This window comes from Pipistrellus kuhlii, unplaced genomic scaffold (genome assembly GCF_014108245.1).
Source record: "Pipistrellus kuhlii isolate mPipKuh1 unplaced genomic scaffold, mPipKuh1.p scaffold_m20_p_7, whole genome shotgun sequence".
NCBI lineage: Eukaryota > Metazoa > Chordata > Mammalia > Chiroptera > Vespertilionidae > Pipistrellus > Pipistrellus kuhlii.
The window spans coordinates 37,010,636-37,030,429 of record NW_023425573.1 but is presented as its reverse complement, the minus strand read 5'-3'; the positions used below and the strand labels follow the sequence as shown (position 1 = coordinate 37,030,429).

General features: G+C 43.9%; 1 protein-coding gene across 1 annotated transcript in view; it reads right to left on the bottom strand.

Moving 5' to 3' along the window:
* Positions 1–2,953: 2,953 nt before the first annotated feature.
* Positions 2,954–19,794, bottom strand: part of ATF2 (activating transcription factor 2) — a 93,581-nt gene continuing 76,740 nt past the window's right edge. The window contains exon 14 of the mRNA XM_036422330.2: positions 2,954–3,082. Within this exon, the coding sequence (XP_036278223.1) occupies positions 2,991–3,082 (92 nt within the window). The 3' untranslated portion in view covers positions 2,954–2,990. The remainder of the gene's footprint in view (positions 3,083–19,794) is intronic.

The following is a 19,794-nucleotide window of genomic DNA, read 5'->3' as shown; positions in this document are numbered from 1 at the left end:
ACAAGAATTTTTTAAAGATGCAATATTCAGTCAGAGGCGCTGACCTCTTTCCCCTTAAAAATTGTCAAATAAAAAATTGACAACAGTCAACACAACTATAACCGTTGGTGTAAACAAATAAAAATTATCCCCCCTCCTTTTTTTTTTTCAAACCAGCAAAAAAATATATTTTTTGGTGTGTTGCAAAACTTTAGGGATTAGTTTGTGTGTGCCATGAGACAAAAAAGGTTGAAAATCACTGTGCTAGACCAAAAGCGTATTTCATTTTGGTTTCTTTTGCACTTAAACATTTTGTATACAAATCAGTTGTTTGTTTTTCTCCTATTAGAAACGGCCTATTTTGAGACCTTTGCTAGTGTTTCTATTATCATTTTTACCTTTTGTTATGAGCTTTCAGTGATATTAAGAATGCAGCTCTTTGTCATGTAAATGTAATTCTCTGTCCTCGATTGTTCTTTTAATTTAATCCTGCTTATCATTTTTTTAATAGAGAAATTTTTAATTTTTATGAGCACCACACACACACACACACACACACACACACACACACACTTGGGATTTAAACTGGAACCTGGAGGTAGGATATTTAACCAGGTCACTTGAGATTCTGGAACTAGGAACCAAAGCATCGTTCCCATTTCTCTCAGCTTACCTGCCCTCTCCTCTCTGCCCTCTCTGCTCTGCTTCTCTAAGCATCTGCTTCATTCTCTTCTGATAAAGTGTTTATCCACACTGTGGCCACCCCAGTTCCAACACCACTGGCCAGTGGACTAGCAGCCCTGTGCCCCAGTTTTGACTCATGGAAAAGAGAAGCGAATTCACACATTTAGTAGCTAGGCCTGTCTCTCTGACACCCCTCTTCCCCCGCCCTGCCAATAACAAATAAGCTGTGTCCAGGGAGTGTTAGAGACACAAGCTCTGGGGGGGCTCCTCTTGAGGGGGGCATGGTGGAGAAAGAGCAGCTCTTAAAGGAATAGAGGGCATGCATTGAACATACACCATAAAAGAAGTATAATGTATATCCATCTATAGTTTGTCCTAGCACTTTTATGGTTTTAAGTGCTCCATACATCTGAAATTCATTTTTGTGTCAGGTATACCATATAAATATCACTTTGTTTTATTTCATACTTTATTGCAAAAATTGTTCCCAAATTTGAAGGAAAAAGTTGAGCTTGTACCAAAATTGCTATTGAAATGAACCAGATGTCTTACATCTTAGATTGCTGCAAGGACTTGGATAACTATTGCTGTTTAAATGATGTTTGCCTGCCAGAGATCAACGCTTCCCAGTGATACCAACAACAAGCAAGGCTTAACAACAAGACTGCCCACCCATCCCACAAAGGGCTACCCCAAGACTGTCCACCTCAGGTAACTGGGAGGCTGACTCACTGAACCATATAGGACACCTTAGCACACAAAGCCACCCTACCAACTCAGGGAAGCTGTGAAAATGCCAAGACAAGGAATTAGATCACAAACAAAAGAAATGGAGGAAAAGAGACTGGATATAGAGTTCAAAATCACGCTTATAAGGTTTTTTAAGAATTTCCTAGAAAAGGTCGATAAGACCTATGAGGAGATGAAAAGGGATCAACAAGAACTAATAAGGGATCAACAAGAAATAAAGAATACATTGTCTGAATTAAAAAATATTATACAGAGTCCTAAAAACAAAATGGAAGATTGCAAGAATCAAGTCAAAGATTTGGAACATAAAGAGCCACAGAAGCAAGAAGTCAAGAGAATCCAGAAAGTTGAAGATGATTTAAGAAACCTCTGGGATAACTCCAAGCGAACCAACATCAGAATTATGGGGGTCCCAGAAGATGAGAGAGAGCAAGATATCAAAAACATACTGAAAGAAATAGTGACAGAAAACTTCCCCCACCTAGTGAAAGAATTAGACTTACAAGTCCAGGAAGCGCACAGAACTCCAAACAAAAGGAATCCAAAGAAGACCACACCAAGACACATCATAACTAAAATTCCAAGAGCAAAAGACAAAGAGAGAATATTAAAAGCAGCAAGAGCAAAGCAGGTAGTTACCTATAAAGGAGCACCCATACGATTGTCAGCTGATTTCTCAACAGAAACCATGCAGGCCAGACGAGAATGGCAAGAAATATTCAAGTTAATGAATAGCAAGAACCTACAGCCAAAAATAATCTACCCAGCAAAGCTATTATATCACTCAGAATCGAAGGCCAGATAAAGAGCTTCACTAATAAAAAAAAGCTAAAGGAGTTCATCACCACCAAACCAGAATTATATGAATTGCTGAAGGGGGTTCTTTTAGAAGAGAAAGTAAATAAAGATAAAAACTATGAACAACAAATATGTAACTATCAACACGTGAATCTAAAAACCAAGGCAATTAAAAAAAATCTTATGAACAATATTAACCGGTGAATATAATAGAATCAGAGGTATAGAAGGGGAGTAGACTGACGATTCTTGGGGAAAGGGGGAGAGGGGGGTATAGGAAGAGACTGAACATAAATTGTGCATCTATGGATGAGGACAATGGGGGGTTGGGGAAAGGGCAGAGGGTGGGGTGGGAACCTGGTGGAGGGGGAAAAATGAACTTTTGTAATAATATGAACAATAAAGATTTATTTTAAAAAAAATAATAATAAATAAATAAATAAATAAATGATGTTTGCCTGATTGTTGGAAATTCCCCTTGGTTGTATGTTTTGTTGTTATTGTTGATTCTTTTTTTAAAAATATTTATTTTATTGATTTTTTACAGAGAGGAAGAGAGAGGGATAGAGAGTTAGAAACATCAATGAGAGAGAATCATCGATCAGCTGCCTCTTGCACACCCCCCCATTGGGGATGTGCCCGCAACCAAGGTACATGCCCTTGACCGGAATCGAACCCGGGACCTTTCAGTCTGCAGGCCTATGCTCTATCAACTGAGCCAAACCGGTTTCAGCTATTGTTGATTCTTACCAATGACAAAAGCAGGCCATAGGAGAGAATCAGCCGAACGTGGTCACTCTCCCCCGTGGTTCTTTGACACGAGGCTGGGAGCCACCACCAGGCCACCGTGTCCCAGGAATTCTGCCCAGAGCTTTGGTGGAGAAACAGCTGAATTTAGAAAGGCACTAGCAGTCCAATGCCCGCCACTGCCTTCCCACCCCTTTTTCCTTGGGAGAGGGTATCTGTAGATGAGATAAATCACAGAGATGACTGAAGAAGCAAACAAACAAAAAATCAGGCAAGATAGCTGTTGGATTTATTTGGAGGGGGCTTGTCATTTGCCAAATAAGATCATTTTAAAATTAATTATATCATGATTTTTAAAAAATCCAAATAACTGTAGGCAAATTATTTCTTTGATTCTCAATTTTTAAAAAATACAATATATATTTTATTGATTTTTTTTTACAGAAAGGAAGGGAGAAGGATAGAGTTAGAAACATCAATCAGCTGCCTCCTGCACACCTCCGCAACCAAGGCACCTGCCCTTGACTGGAATCGAACCTGGAACCTTTCAGTCCGCAGGCCAATGCTCTATCCACGGAGCCAAACCAGTTAGGGCTGATTCTCAGTTTTTTTTCCAGTTACTTTTTGTCCCTGTTGAACTCGGTGATTTTGAATGTTCTTACTAACATGAACACTCTGATGTAGTCATTTACCAGTTTCCTGAAGGGATGTGTTGGGTGTATGAAACCATGAACTAACTAATGCTGCATTCCCCCAAGGCCTTCCACCTCCACTAGAGCCAACACCTTCAAAGATAACTTACCAAAGACACAATAAGAAATTGGCACACATTTCATAGTTTCTCCAATAGTGATGATTGGAGAGGGAAGATCACCTCCATTCTAAGCCTATAGTGGAGATTGAAGAGAACATTTTTTAAAACATATTTTTATTGATTTCAGAGAGGGAGGGAAGGAGGGAGAGAGGGCAGGAGGGAGGGAGGGAGGTAGGGAGAAAGGGAAGGAGGGAGAGAGGGAGGGAGAGAAGGAGAGGGAGAGGGAGGGAGGGAGGGAGGGAGAGGGAGGGAGGGAGGGAGGGAGAGGAGAGAGAGGGGAGAGAGAGAGAGAGAGAGAGAGAGAGAGAGAGAGAGAGAGAGAGAGAGAGGTAGAAGCATCAATGATGAGAGAGAATCATTGATTGGCTGTGTCCTGCACGCCCCCTACTGGGGATGGAGCCCACAACCCAGGCATGTGCCCTGACTGGGAATCCAACTGTGACCTCTGGGTTCATAGGTCAACACGTAACCACTGGCTGGGCTGCAGAGAACATTTTAAACAGATTTTCTGAAGTATAATTGACATATGACAAATTATGCATTTTTAAAATGTACACTTTTTTTTTTAAATATAATTAGACATCTGAGGGGACCCATGAAAACAACACCACACTCAAGGTAGTAAATATACCCATCATCCCCCGAAGTTTTATTATTCTCCTTTGTAGTTCCTTCCTCTAGCTGCTCCCCAGGCAGACCATGGATTTTGTTAACATGAGTTTCTGTCACTGTAGGTTAGTGGTCGTTTTAAAGAATTTTATAGAAATGGAGCCTTTTTTGACTGGTTTCATCCATGCAGCATTATTATTTTAGACTCATACATGCCGTTGAGTGGATCATAGTGCACTCCTTTTTATTTTGGCATTTCATTTGTGTCCAGTTTGGGGCTATTCTGAACAAAGTTCTATAAACATTCATGTATAAGTTTTTACACACCTACTTCCATTCCTCTTGGGTGAATATTTAGGAGTAAAATGATGGGGTCAGATGATAAATGCATTTAAAAATTTTTAAGAAGTATTTTGTAAAGTGGTTGTGCATTTTCACATTCTCACCAACAGTGTAGGAGAACTATTCCTCCACATGCTTGTCGACACTTGTTATGGCCAGTCTTTTTAATTTCAGCCATTCTAATAGGTGTGCAGAGGTATCTAAACATTTAGAGCAAAGAGACATGGTGTGGGGGAAAGGTTGGTGCTCTCCCTAACGGGTTTGGCTCAGTGGATAGAGTGTTGGCTTGAGGACTGAAAGGTCCTAGGTTTGATTCCAGTCAAGGGCATGTACCTTGGTTGTGGGCACATCCCCAGTAGGAGGTGTGCAGGAGGCAGCTGATTGATGTTTCTCTCTCATTGATGTTTCTAACTCTCTCTCTCTCTCTCTCTCTCCCTTCCTCTCTGTAAAAAAATCAATAAAATATATTTTTAAAAAAGGAAAAGAAAAAAAAAGGAAAGGTTGATGCTCATTCATACTAGGGGAGGCTAAATTAACTCACCAGTTAAATTAGTTAATTTTTAAAAAGCACTTAATGCCTGATACATGGAAGTGCTTTTTAATTTTTGTTTTGATGCCGACAATTTTTTGGATGATGGAGTCAAGATTGAAACAGACTTTGCCCTAGCTGGTTTGGCTCAGTAAATAGAGAGTTGGACTGCAGACGGAAGGGCCCTGGGTTTGATTCCAGGTTGTGGGCTCTATCTCCAGTAGGGGGTGTGCAGGAGGCAGCCGATCAATGGTTCTTTTTCATCATTGATGTTTCTATCTCTTTCCTTCTCCCTTCCTCTCTGAAATAAAAAGTAAAATAAAAAATATTAAAACAGACATTGATGTGCTATCAAGAATTGGTATGCTAAAACCTCAGTTATTAGTTGTGGGATTTTGAATAAAAGGCCTACTTTCCCTGAGAAACAGCTTTTTACTCTTTAACCAGGCACATCTTAAGTCCCATACTGTGGCTCAAATAATCGGGCTTAAGATAATTTAACAGAAGTTCATGTAAAACAGACCCTGAGCTGACCACAAGTCCATTTTGAGCTGGCAGAATGGCAAGGCTATCATAAAACATTTAAAGACTAGACTGTGTGTTCAGGGGCTCAGGGGGAGGACTTGCTCTTGACCCGTGAGGGCTGTCGGGTGACGGAGAGGCTGCCTTGCAAAGCTCTCAGTTCCTGCCCCCCCCCCCCCTCCCCCAAGAGGTAGGGGAATGTGTTTAGGGACACAAGAACAAAGGATTCTAACTGTGGGAGGGATGGATCATACATGACTGCTTTGTTTCCTTTCACGTTCTATTTTTTGGAAATTTTGTTTAGATATAAAGGAGGTTAACCAAACACTAGACCAACGAATTGCAACTTTTGATAAGTAGAAGCAGCTGCACGCAGTGTTTGCCTTTTGCCCTGAAGGCCCAGCGGGAGAGGAGAGCCAGGCTGCCTCCCAGGGCAGATTGTTCGCAGCTGGTCCTGTCTTCAGGCTGTGCCCAGGCTGTTAGTGTGGAGACAACTTTCCCTGTGCTCAGACTCACACCACAGCCTCGGAGGGACCGGGAGAAGGCTGTGGCCCTGCCCTGGCGTGATGCTGAGATGAGGGAACATGTGAACTCATCTCATTGCTGTGTTTCATTTCGGTCACTTCCCTCTCAGCCCCGGGGGCACAGGAGACAGAGCTGACAGCGCAGATCCTATCTGCGAGTGCATTTCTTTCTAAAGAAAGAATGGCCAGAATACCTGTTTACAGAACCACTGCGGGCTGGCAGAGCTCACACGAAATAAACACAAAGGAATGAAAATGAATCAGGGGGACCAGAATTTCTGTTTACTCCACAGAAAAAGTGGTTTAACTTTTCTTAAAAAAAAAAAAACACAAAAAAACCACACAACCTTTCTCTTGTTGCAAACACTACTCCATTTCCATGCTGCTTTTAAAAAAGAATATATATATTTTACACAAAGTATTCTTCATATATATGTGTGTGTGTGTGTGTGTGTATTGATATCGGTATATTGAAATATATTTGTTAGTATATTGAAAAATATATTTGATAGTATATTGAAAAATTATTATTTAAAAACTATTTCTTGTACATTGTAGGTTCAAATTGCACTGAAAATCAGCCTATAATCTGGAATATATGGAAAGTTAAGAAAAACTTTTTAGGTTCAGTAAATGAATATAAAAACAAAAATGCATAGGTGGTTAATTTTACGTTTATTAAATGTGCTTTATCTGTTGTTACTCAACAACACTTCTGACACCAAATGTGTCGGCTTTTTTTCCACACCAATCGATGCTCCCACTTCCCCAAATGGGTAATCTACTACCCGGAGTTAGCGCAGGTCCCATTAGACTGCCCCGTCAGAAGCCCTGGGTTGTCACCTGTGCTTCTGACCAACAAACTCGGCTGTCAATCCGGAGTTCCCATAACTCCCTCCTCAGATTCCAGGTTTGGTAGTGTGGCTCACAGGCCTCAGGAAAGCACTTTACTTGAAATACATAGATTTCAGAGAGGAAGGGAGAGGGGGAGAGAGAGAGAAACATCACAGATGAGAGAGAACCACAGATTGGCTGCCTCCTGCATGCCCCGCACTGGGCATCAGGCCCCCAATCTGGGCATGTGCCCTGGCCTGGAATCAAACCGTGCCCTCCTGGTTCATAGGTTGATGCTCAATCACTGAACCACTCCATCTGGGCATGCTATCGTTGATTTATCACAAAGGACACAACTCAGGAGCAGACGCATGGAAGAGATGCAAAGAGAAAGGGTGTGGAAGGGGCTCAGGGACTCCGTGCCTCTCTGGGTGAGCCATCCTCCCGGCACCTGCATGTGTGCACCAACTTGGAAGCTCTGTCAACACCGTGGTGCAGAGGTTTTCATGGAGGTATACTTACGTAAACATGGCTGATGAAATCACTGGCCAGCCCCTCTCCCAGAAAGGTAACCTTAACTGTCAACCTGAAATTACCTGATCAGTGCTAGTGAGACAATCCCCAATGAAACCTCTTCCGTCCCCCACAGGTAGGTTACCTACGCCTGAACCAAGCCACTCTTTGCTACTAAACCTTCTCTTCCTGTCTCCTCTCAGCCTGTAGAAACCTTTCCTTTTCTGCAGCTCTTGGGAACTCCTTTCTATCTGCGAGATGGATGCTGCCGGATTCATGAATCATTGAATAAAGCCCAATTGATCTTTAAATGTACTCAGTTGAAATTTTAACACTGGTTAATCTCCTTTTGAGGATCTCAAAGCAGTTTACCAATACCCCTCTCTAAGAGTCTTTCAGTGTTTAAAAAGCATACAGATTCTTTTGAGCTCTGAGTAGTCAGTACTGATTGATTCACTCGTAAGTAGTCTCAGAGAGCCAGTGTACCAACCCAATCTGTTTCTAACTTTGTTGACCCTTTGATGAAAACAGAGTTACGGGTCAGACAACAGAAAGCCATAATTTAAAGACCATCAGCCAAGTATCTGGCTATTTCATTTAAATTACAATTGTTCTGCTCATGGGCTTTTCTTCTTTGTATGTGCCTTGTGTGGGGTAGTGTGGTGGATACACACACACACACACACACACACACACACACACACACGTTCCTGGATGGAGAGGGTGGAGCTCTAAGAGTGGTCCTGAAGAGAAGAATCCAAATCATCTGGGAACTTGTTAGAAATGCAAATCCTTGGCCCAGTTGTGGTTTTTTTTTTTTGTTTGTTTTGTTTTTTGTAGTTTTTTAAAAAGAATTTAGTATTTCTTTTTTTGGTATTTAATTAATTTATTTTTAATTCTCATCAAGGACATTTCCCCATTGATTTTTAGAGAGAGTGGGAAAGGGAAAGACCCAGAGAAATATCAATGTGAGAGGAACACATCGATTGGTTGCCTCCTGTAGGAGCCCTTACAGGGCCCAGGCTAGGGAGGAGTCTGCAAGCGAGGCATGTGCCTTTGGCTGGAATTGAACCCGGGACCCTTTGGTCCACAGGCTGACACTCTATCCACTGAGCTAAACCAGCTAGGGCAGCAATGTGTTTTGATAAGACCTCCAGATGATTGTGATGATTCAAAAGTTTGAGAACCACTGTCTGAGATGACCCCCACCTGCATTGTGAGGAATTGACTCGCAACTCTAAATCACATGTATATCTGGATCTGGGTGGCATTTCCACGGGTACATAAACCAATAAAAAGTCTCCACGCTGAAGCCCTCTGCGGTTTTAGATGTATGCTTTAGCTGGAGCCCCGTGAGGGGTGAGCGTCTCCGACCCCCTGGTGCTGAAGTTCCCGGCAGTCTGGATGGGCCTTGAGGCAGAGAAGCCTGGGTTTGTACCCCGAGGCCCCCAGATTGGGGGATTAGTCACATTTTTTCTTCTCTGTTCTGTCTCTTTCAAAAGTATCAAAGAAAAATTAAACAAAGAAGAACAGACCTGCTGAAGAAACCTCCTCTCGGAGGAGCCTGAGGAGGGGGACGGACACCCAGGATCAGGAAGGGCCCCTGAGGGCCACCCCTCACGCAGGCGTCTGCCTCTGTCCTGGCCACGAGGGTGACGTGCCCCAGAGCCACAGAAACTCTCTGCCTCAGTCCTGAGCTACCTCACATGTCTTTCTTTATTTTTTATTTTTTCTTTATTGATTTCAGAGAGGAAGGGAGAAGGAGAGATAGAAACATCAATGACAGAGAATCATTGATCAGCTGCCTCCTGCACGCCCCCCTCCTCCTCCCTCCTGGGAAATTGAACCCGAAACCGAAACCAGGGCATGTGCCCTTGACAGGAATGGAACCCAGGACCCTCCAGTCCACAGGCCAGCGCTCTATCCACTCTATCAGACTGGCGAGGGCTCCTATGTCTTAAAACGAAAAAGCAGTCACCCTGTTTCGTTTCCCACCAAGACCTGCCTCCCTGATGGCCCACCCTCCCCACTCTTACCTGGGGAACCACACTAGACTCCGCCTCTGCGCCCACGTTAGCTGTTCCCCGCTCAGCTGGGAGTCCAGCCCTGCGCGGGGCGGCTCCGGGAGAGGAGTGGGAGGGAGACGGCACTCCGCCTGCCAGGCGCTCAGCGCGGGCAGCCCTCTGAGCCGGCCCAGGCCTCAGCGTCCAGAGCGGCTTCAGCGTCCTGGCCTCTTATGCCAACCGTGACTCTCATTCAGTACGATCCCCCCGCTATTCAAAGCAGAGCGGTTCCTATGAAACCTTTTGAATTAGGCGTAAAGCGAAGAAGCAATTACCATTAATTTACATGGGAAAAAAAAAATGAAGTCTTCCCAGATCCTCTAAATAATCTGCGAACTCATATCACATAACACTAACATACAGTGAAAACAGGCCACACTTAATGCTCCGTGCACTGCTGCCTCTATAAGGACAAGGTGCTAACAAATGCTGAGTGCAATTTTTGCCTCTTTTGTGAAAGTGGAAATCCTCCCCATTAACGAAAACAGGTGCTACAGGGTGGTCTTCAGCAAAGAGGTGGTGTGATATGAACTCTCAGAAAGCAGGGACACCCGGACTCCCTACAAGGCATTTTGCAGGGCACCTTTGCCCAGGGGACGTGGAAACACATTTAAAAGCATTCCTGCCTCCTTCCCATGAAGGTTTCCTTCTTCTCCCAGACTGTGTCCGGCTGGAGGCAGGCTGGAAGGCAGGCTGGAGTGCAGGCTGGAAGGCAGGCCTTGGCATTTCGGGTTCCACCTCCTACCCGGTGTTTCTGATGCTGTGATTGCACTGGTTTAGCTCAGGTTGGGAGGAGGGGGGGTGGGGTTCTGTTAGTTCCTCTGATTACCCCGCATCAGAATGTTATTTCTACACTAGAGTAAGGTGACTGGACATCCTGATTTTTAATGATTCGTCCCACGGCGTTTTAAAAAAGTCTTTTTTAAAACGCTGCAGGACGCGGGACAAATTGTTAAAAATCAGGACTGTCCCGCCAAAAGCGGGATGTCTGGTCACCTTACACTAGAGGCCCGATACACGAAATCCATGCAAGAGTAGGCCTTCCTTACCCGGGTTGCCAGCACTGGCTTCCCGCTGGTCCCAGCTGTGTCCGGAGTGACGTCCAGAAGAACCTTGGGTCTAAGTAGCATATTACCCTTTTGTTATTATAGATAGGGAGAGTCTTCCGTTGCCTAAGTCTTCGTGGGGAACGATCTCCCACTACAGCACCGGAAGCAGACAGGTACCCCTCTCGCCATCCCCTGGGAGGCAGTGAGCGTGGGCAGCGGGGCCGCCTGCCGCTGTAACTCCTGAGCAATAATGCAAAAGATAAAGGGGCTCTCGAGAAAGTCTTCCTGGGACAACAGTGCAGTAAGTGCCCAGGGCAATAGAACTAGTGGCAGCTTCCCATTGGGCTAAAGTGGGACCCTGTCAGCTAATCGGCCTTCTCTACCGTGTTTCCCCGAAAATAAGACATCCTCCGAAAATAAGACCTAGCGCATGGAAAAACAAGACATTCCCTGAAAATAAGATCTAGCGCATCTTTGGGAGCAAAAATTGATATAAGACACTGTCATAATTTTTGGGGAAACAGGGTAGTTTCTGTTCTTGGTCTCTTCTGGTCACTTTATTTTTTAATATATTTTTGCTGATTTCAGAGAGGAAGGGGGGGGAGAGAGAGAGAGAGAGAGAGAGAGAGAGAGAGAGAGAGAGGGAGAGAGAGATCAATGATGAGAATCATTGATTGGCTACCTCCTGAACGCCCCCTACTGGGATGTGCCTGCAACCAAGGTACATGCCCTTGACCAGAATCGAACCTGGAACCCTTCAGTCTGCAGGTCGATGCTCTATCCACGGAGCCACGGTGGCTAGGGCTCTTCTGGCTACTTTAGTGCTTGCTGCCCACTCTTTCCTTCTGTGAGACTCGAGCTCCCGTCCCCAGATCCCAGGGCACCTCCTCACTGCCACAGCAGGCCCTGCAGCCCAGCGCTCGGGCCGGCCTGGAGTGGGCTGCCGATCTCGGCCGTGCAGGAGCCGGCTTTCCTGGTGATCGCTGCATGCCTTCCGCTTGTCTGCTGAGAGCCAGCATTAGCTCAGTTTTTGGTAGCTGCCAGGTTTCTCGGTTACAAATACATTTTAAAGCTCAGCAGGTTGGACACCAAGGAACAAAGCAGGAAAAACAAAGTTCTGGAGGACACGTGGCACGAGGGCCTTTTCCAGGACCGGACAGTTCCCTGCCTAGACTCACCCCCCCAACGCCCTCCAAATCCCTCCCAACTCAGGAAGCAGGGCCTATATTCACATTTTGCATTTTTTCTTCTCCGTGGTTCTTGGTCCACTTTGTGATTAATTCTCCGAGCTTTCTCTCTCGGTGCTCGGAGGCACAGCAAGAATCCTCTTTGCTTAGTTCTTACAGTAGGAAGCCAGGCCTCTTGTTACTATTTTTGTACCACGGGCTTTAAAATGCCTATTTTGAGAGTAAAAATTGAGCTACAACCTCTTGGTTCTAAACTATCTCAATTGCTCCCCTGTAGGTCATGCACCTAGAAAACAATTCCTGCTGGATGGCTCGCGGGAAAGGTAGGTTAGCGTGAGAGGTAGGGCAAAGAAGTAGAAATTGTATATAAATTCACCATGAAAACATTACCCCATTACAGAATCCTAGCTCTGTTACTTTCTAACTGTGTGCCCTTGAGAAGATTATCTGCTCAGAGCCTCAGTGCTTTAATTCACAAAACATAAGAAATAAATAGGACCCGATTTGTGCATTTGTGAAGATTAAGTGAGATAATACATGTAAATTGCTCAATGTTAACATGTAGCACGCAGTTCTTACTTTTGCAGACACATAGTTGCCGCTCACTAGGGAGGCCTCCATGAGAAAGGAGTATTCAATGATATTTGGTGCAACAAGATTTTATTTGTCTAGCTTTTGACAGCTACAGCCAAGAAAACAAACAACACACCCACACACACACCACCTATGTAAACACTTTATATTTTAATATTAAATTAATGTTAAACTAATAGTTACCTGCTAAAATAAACTGATACTGTATCCATTTCAAATTTTCTACAAAAAACTTATGTTCTCTTCACTTTTAAAATACTACCACTAGGTGGTATTCTGTTCAATTAATTAGAAAGTAACATTTCTTTTGACTCCTATGTCAGAAGGAAAGGTACTGAAAAGTAAACAGTACCAGCTGCATTTCAGTCTTAATATTTACTTTCCAACTAATTCCAATTTTCTAGACCAGCTATGGTAAAAATGAAAAGTTTGCTTCCCTCCAGTGTTAGACACACTGCTCGTTTTTCTTTCAACAAAGTGGAAATGACTAGGTCTTTCTTTTCTCCCCCTTGAAGGACTTGGGAACAGAGTATGCAGGAAGCAAGCCCTGAGAGAAGTATGAATTGTTGCCTAACTGAGAAATCATTTTTATTTACAATTCTTGCACCTTTTAAAATTAAAAAAAATCCATATATAAAAAGTCAAATTCCCCTTTAAAAACTAAAGATACCAGCTTTTAAATTCCTTATTTAACAGTGCCTACTGCTCCTATTCCAGACATACTGAGTTTTCTGTAAATTTATTACTAAAGTCACTTTGTTTAAAACCAAAATTATGGATTACTTATATAAAAGAACTCCCAGCTTGAGAACATTAGTTAAGTAAAAAAAATTTTTTTTTCATTAGAAATAGTAAAAACAGGCTTTTATGTGTCCACTCAAAGCTTTCCTTTCCCTCTGGGTACAACCTGGCTTCAGACTCTAATTCTGCTCCTTACCAGCTCTGTGACCTCGGACAAGCCTCCTTCTTCCCTGTGGGCCATTGTGGGCCGGCTCGCTCTCAGCTGTGTCCCAGGGTCTGTCAGCAGCCCCCTCCGCCCACCTCTCTCTTCCTGAGAGTTTCCCCACCTACCCACTCGCCTTGCCCTATAGAACTAGCTCCAGTGACAACACCTGCCCACCCCTTTTATATACTATATACATAGTCCCTTTATCAGACCCTCCTACACTGCCTAACCCTGCACCTGCACCACCTTTTTGCTGCTGGGTCCCTGTGATCCAGGGTCCCCCTCCCCTAAGGATCAGGCCCAATGTGAACCCCCGCAACCCTCCAAGGACCCCGAACACATCCACCTTTTGTGAGGCTCTGGGACCCTGCAGAAGAGTGGGCATGACACGGCAGGGACCCCATCGCATCCCACCCGGACTGTACAGCCATCTTTACTGTCTCCCCGGACCTCCCAAGTGAACCCCCATTATCTGTCGTCTCCTGCCATCCCATGCTCCTCAGCGGCCACAGTTTCTCTGGAGCGCCTGGCCAGGTCTCTTTCCACAGCCCCTTCTTCCTCATCCCATGGGACAGACCATCCCTCTGTGGCCCAGGGAAACTGGCCCAGCCTCTGCACCCGTGTGCTGGGTCCTCCCCTCCCCACCGCAGGCCACCCCGAGGATCCCCATCCCGCAGCCTGCAGGGGGGCGCTGCCTGGGAGCAGCTGGCAAAAAGCATTTCCCCAGCCTTCCCCCCAGGACCGCACTCCATGAGCCTTTCCCTCCGGTGTATCCATCAGCTCTGTTTACACAGCTGAGAGCTCCTCCGAATCAGCAACTAAACACCAGCCCCACCAAAGAGCAGAGGACAAAACCTGGCTGTAAGGAGCCCTGCCCTGGCTGGGCCCCTGGCCTGGAGCCCCACCTCTGGTGCAGGAGGAGGCTGGTGTGGGGACCTGGGCCCTGGGCCTCCTTGGCCTGAGCGACAGGGACTGCAGACTCAGAGCAGGCAGCCCGCCACACCCACAGCGAAAGCTGAGACCAGGTGGGAACATTTAGAGAGTTAAGTAGGTTTTTCTGATGGTTTAGGGATCATGGAAAATAAAACCTACAGAAGGAAAGAAGCACAAAGCAGCAACTCGGTAGCAACAGCCCCCACCCCCTGAGCTGGGAGTAGCTCACCTCCAGAGTCTCCAAGCCCAGCCTCCCATTTCCGGGGACACTTCTCTCTGCAGCCCAAAGCTTTGTCACTGTGTGGGCTGAGCTATTCCCAGAATGACAGTGGGACTATTCATCCCTTCATGGGGAAACCCATTCTCTTCTGGAGTCCGAGGGATAATGGCCCTGTAATCACAGATGCACTTCTCAGATTCTGGCTAGTCTGTCTAATATAAGAGTAGTTTTAACATCACAATGACTTGACATTGGGTTGTATAACAAGCTAAGTTCAATTTCAAGAATTAAAAATTTTTTCGACCCAGCTTATGCATGGTTTACTTATATTTTTGATAAATTTTCCCCATCTTAATTTATGTAGTTTTTGTCTCATTTAATACTGCATCCTCTGAGCGCTAGTTTGCCCCATGTCCATATTGCCTGACCTCTAATCTTATTAGTTTGCATTTCCCAGCGTATCCTTTTTCATTTCTTTATTTTCAACATTTCTTCTTGCGTTACACGTCTCACTCCTACAGAGAATATAGTTAAAGGTTGATCGCTTTGTTGCCCAACTATATGTTTATGTTCTACTGTTGTTTCCCTCAGTTTCATGATTTCCACTATATTATTTTCCCCCTTTCGTCCTGCCCCCTATAAAGTCTTAAACTTTCAACAAGCCCAGTTACACCTGTTTCTTCTTCAGTATGTGCCTCTGTGTTTTCAGGGACTCGGGTCTTTTTTATCTTATTGCTCCGCCATTTGCAAGGTGTTAACCTCACCTGTGTGACCCGGTGGCTCACCTCTTGCTGGACATTGCAGCCCAAGGAAAGAGAAGACGGGAGGGACGGATGACCCAGGAGCTGCACCTGCGATTTCCATTCATTCAGTGAGCGGGGCCATCACCACCTGGCCGTTGGGGGACGAGGGAGGCTGGGAAAGCCGTTAGGCAGCTATTGAGCTGTCCTCGCTCAGAGGCATTCCCACCCTCCCACCCTTCTAACCGCTGGTTTTCGGCGCTGGGATTGTGGCTCTGCAAACTACATTTCACCTTTGTCAGCTGACTTCGTGGTAAGTTCCAAGAAGGGTCAGTGGAAGGACACTGGAAGTTAGGAGAAAGGAACTGCTTCTTCCTTATTTGCTTTCATGTCACCCCCAAGAATGGTCCTGCACCCCAGTTGCATCAGGTGGTCCCAGTCTCCAGCTTCTTTTGCCCTCCGAGATCTAAGTCACAGCTGGGAACCCGTCCGCTGAGCCGTTAGGGTCTATCTATAGCATCAGTGTTTTCTCTCAGTCCCCACGCCTCTAGGAGTTGTAGTTGCTTTGTAAAGTTATTACTTCACTTTTACCTCAGTGTTCCTACTTAGGCTTTTCAATTTTCCAACATCTATTAAACTCATTTGCTATATTGGGTTCTTTCTGTTTAAATGCCAAGTAGAGCTTTGGTTTTCCTGAATGAACTCTGCCTGACAGACGTATTAGTCTGCAGCTGATTGGCCCAGTGCCACCAAATATTCTCTTGCTACTTGAGAAGTGGCCATGGATATGGGTACAACTACTGGTCCTCAGAACAACTGAGAATCTTAGTACAGCTTCATTCTTCCCTTCTGCCCCACCATACCTTTCCAGATTTGTTGAAACCATCTTGTGCTTTCACTTTCACTCCAGTTCATTAATTTTTGCAATTTATGCCCATAGCATTTTAAGACCTCCTTAAACAGTTCTACTTAAAACTCGCAAATACAGTATTGATAATTATTTGAACTTAAATATGCATCTCACTGGTTTTATTTTTTTCACAACTCTTTCAGGTATATCAGATCTTCCTGTATCATGAGTTATTTATTGTGAATTTTCTTCCTTCCCCGGGGAATGTTTTAAAGGGAGGATGTCTGTGTATGTGGGTAGCGGGGAGGACACACATTCTGGGTGTTAAAAAATGTCTTACAGTGAATGGGTACAGAAGTCACTAGTGCTGTGTGTTATAGAATAAAATTAGTTTATCCAGAAAAACTTACAGCAGAGATATGGCACTGGGCACTGGCACGGAGCTCTCATTACTGAGCAGGGTGATCTTGGGGTGCACATGATCCAGGAGAGGGGCCCAAAGTGTTTTATATATTTATGGGGAAGATGAGAGGGAGGGAGGAACACTTAGTGAATATAACTGGGGGATTGCCTGAGAAACAGATAAAGAGGCTCAGAGCTCAGTCTCTGGTACTTACCAGATTTTCTGCTGAACGCGCTTCCTGCTAAGCTGCTGTAAGAGGTGAGGGAATGAACCCCCATAGGCCTTTGGATATCTCCTTAGCAACGTTTGCGCTAACATAAAACAAGATAGTATGGTTGGGAGTTCCAAAGTCAGAACACTGTAAAGATTACTCTTGAGATAGGAACTACGGTTCCCTGTGTCCTTGAGAACTATACGAGGTAACTTGAGCCCTGATTTCACATCTTACATGTGCCTAGAGCACCTTCCAGAATTTCATGTTCTTTAGGATTTGTGTAGCACAGTGGTCAACAGCCAAACTGCCTACATTCAAATTCTAACTATCGCCTGTGTGACTATGTGCCTGGGTTACTTAAACTTTCATTGCCTCATCTGTGAAATACGAAGGTAATACACCAACTGTACTGACTACATCTTTCTAGTTCTTCCCTTCTGGCCCTCTTGTGCCTGGGTCAAGCTATGTGACTCATTCCTGGCTGTGAGTAGAAGTGACAGTTGTGATCTCTGGAATTGCTGGCTTGAGACCCTCAAAAGTTCTTTGTGTTTTTCCCTTACTTTGGCACACTGAAAAGCAGTGTTTAGAATAAGAATTGGCCAGTTTGCACACAAAATGAAAGGAAATAGAGACCATCTTGAATTGAGGCCTACTGGCTAGACCTACCTATATAACATTTTAGTGGTCTGGTATCAGGGTATAAAAGCATATATGTATATACTAGAGGTCTGGTGCATGAGATTTGTGCACCAATTTACAATCCTACCAGTGATAATGGATAATGCAAAAGGGTTTATTTTTGAAGAATAATGGTATTGATAATGTCCCCAGTTATAAGGAACTCAAACTCTATCATCTTAAATCCTGCTAAATAAACCCCACTAAATAATTTTTGTGCCAGGCATGGAAAACAGTCCATCTTCTTAATTTACATGCTTTAAAAATATTAAAGCAAAAATTTTAAAAGGTGCTTTTTTGGGAGGGAACATTCTGTTTTTCACAAAAAGCAAAACCTACTATAAAATTTAATAGAGCCTTTGCTGCTTTGGATCAGTGGATAGAGCGTTGGCCTGTGGACTGAAGGGTCCCAAGTTCTATTCTAGTCAAGGGTACATGCCCAGGTTGTGGGCTCAATCCCCGGGGGGGGGGGGGGGGGGAAGGGGGAGAAGGGGAGGCGTGTAGGAAGGCAGCTTATCAACGATTCTCATTGTTGATGTTTCTCTTTCCCTTACTCTCTGAAATCAATAAAAATATTATTTTAATAAAAAAAGAGTAAACTAACCCTTGACATGACATAGTTAAAAATAAGATTTAGAATCAGAAATATTTCCCAAATAACTGAGGTAATGCATGCTAAAACCATGTAACTATTCTGTTAAAAAATTCTAGCTCAAGAAATGTCTTACATATAAAATCTAATGCAAAATAAGGAGGCAAGGGAAGGCATTGTGACCAAGATAAGCGTGTACTAATGGCATCCTTGGCTCAGAAAGCCATTCGAAAATTTGCATGTACCTTTGGGGAACTCATTGGTTCACTATTGAATAACAAAACCCTTCTAATTTGAGTGTCGCAACATATGTGATCATTTATTTTACAATTAACATTTGACTTGGTGCTTTGGGTTGCTGCAATAGAATAAAACTACATATATTTCCCCTTTTATGTAGGTTCCAATGCTGTATTACCTTTGTTATTTCAGAAATAATAAATCATTTTGGAAACACTTTCACTGATCACACTTCTTCTATGGCAATATGTAATTGGCAACTTACCATTTATATCAGAAAGATCTTTTACATTTTGTCACTTGTTCTTCCCAGTTCCTCATTGGATGCTAGCTCTCTAGGGTCTTAATATTTGCTTCAGTGACACCCAAGTCTATATTTAAAGATAGTCTGGATAGACCTGCACTTGTTTTTAAAACTGTGAGAAAATTACAGAAAAGTTATTTATGAAAAGTTTAAAAAATGATTTTTCACAACTATAAAAAAATAAAATGAGCCGAAACCAGTTTGGCTCAGTGGTAGAGCGTCGGTCTGCGGACTGCGGGGTCCCAGGTTCTATTCCGGTCAGGGGCATGTACGTTGGTTGCGGGCACATCCCCGGTAGGGGGTGTGCAGGAGGCAGCTGTTTGATGTTTCTCTCTCATTGACGTTTCTAGCTCTCTATCTCTCTTCCTTCCTCTCTGTAAAAAATCAATAAAATATATTTAAAAATAAAAATAAATAAAATGATGTAACTCCAACTGCTTCAAAACTATTTTCCTGTGGTCAAGACAATTCTAAAAAGTCAGGTTAAATTTTGTTCTAAATTTAGAATTGATTTGATAATTCGAAGGGTGTGTGTGTCTATGTCTATTTAAGATGAAGGCCTAGGAGTAAATATGTTTCTTGTATAATAATAGGAGCCCTGGCCGGGGCTCAGTTGGTTGGGGCGCCATTCTGTTGTGCACACCAAAAGGTCTGATCCTATGTTGGGGTGTATACACTGGGTGAGAAACGATGGCACAGTTCAGGGTGATAGCTGTGTAAATGGTGAGATGTGGCTGAATTCTGGTTTATTCTGAAGGTAAAACAAACTGTTTCCCAATGAGTTCGATGTAGACTGTGAAAAGAGGAGGAATGAGAATGACAAGGTTGCTCTGGCTTAAGCAACTGGAAGAATGGAGTTGTTGTTAGTTACCTTATGAAAGATGGTGGGAGGATTCTATTTGAGGGAAGGGAGGGGGGAGATCAAGAGTTCAGTGTTGGACATATTACCTTTAAGATGTTTTGTCAGGGATGCTCCGAGACACCAAAGGTTGGTGGCTCTGTGTGTGGATGAGGTTGCAGGGACCTAAATTAAAGGTTTGTTGTCCATGAACGGGGCTAAAACTGAATGTAGAGGAACAGGAATAAGGCCTGAGCACCCTGCAGTGAAAAGGTCTTTGAGAATGAATCAATTTTAT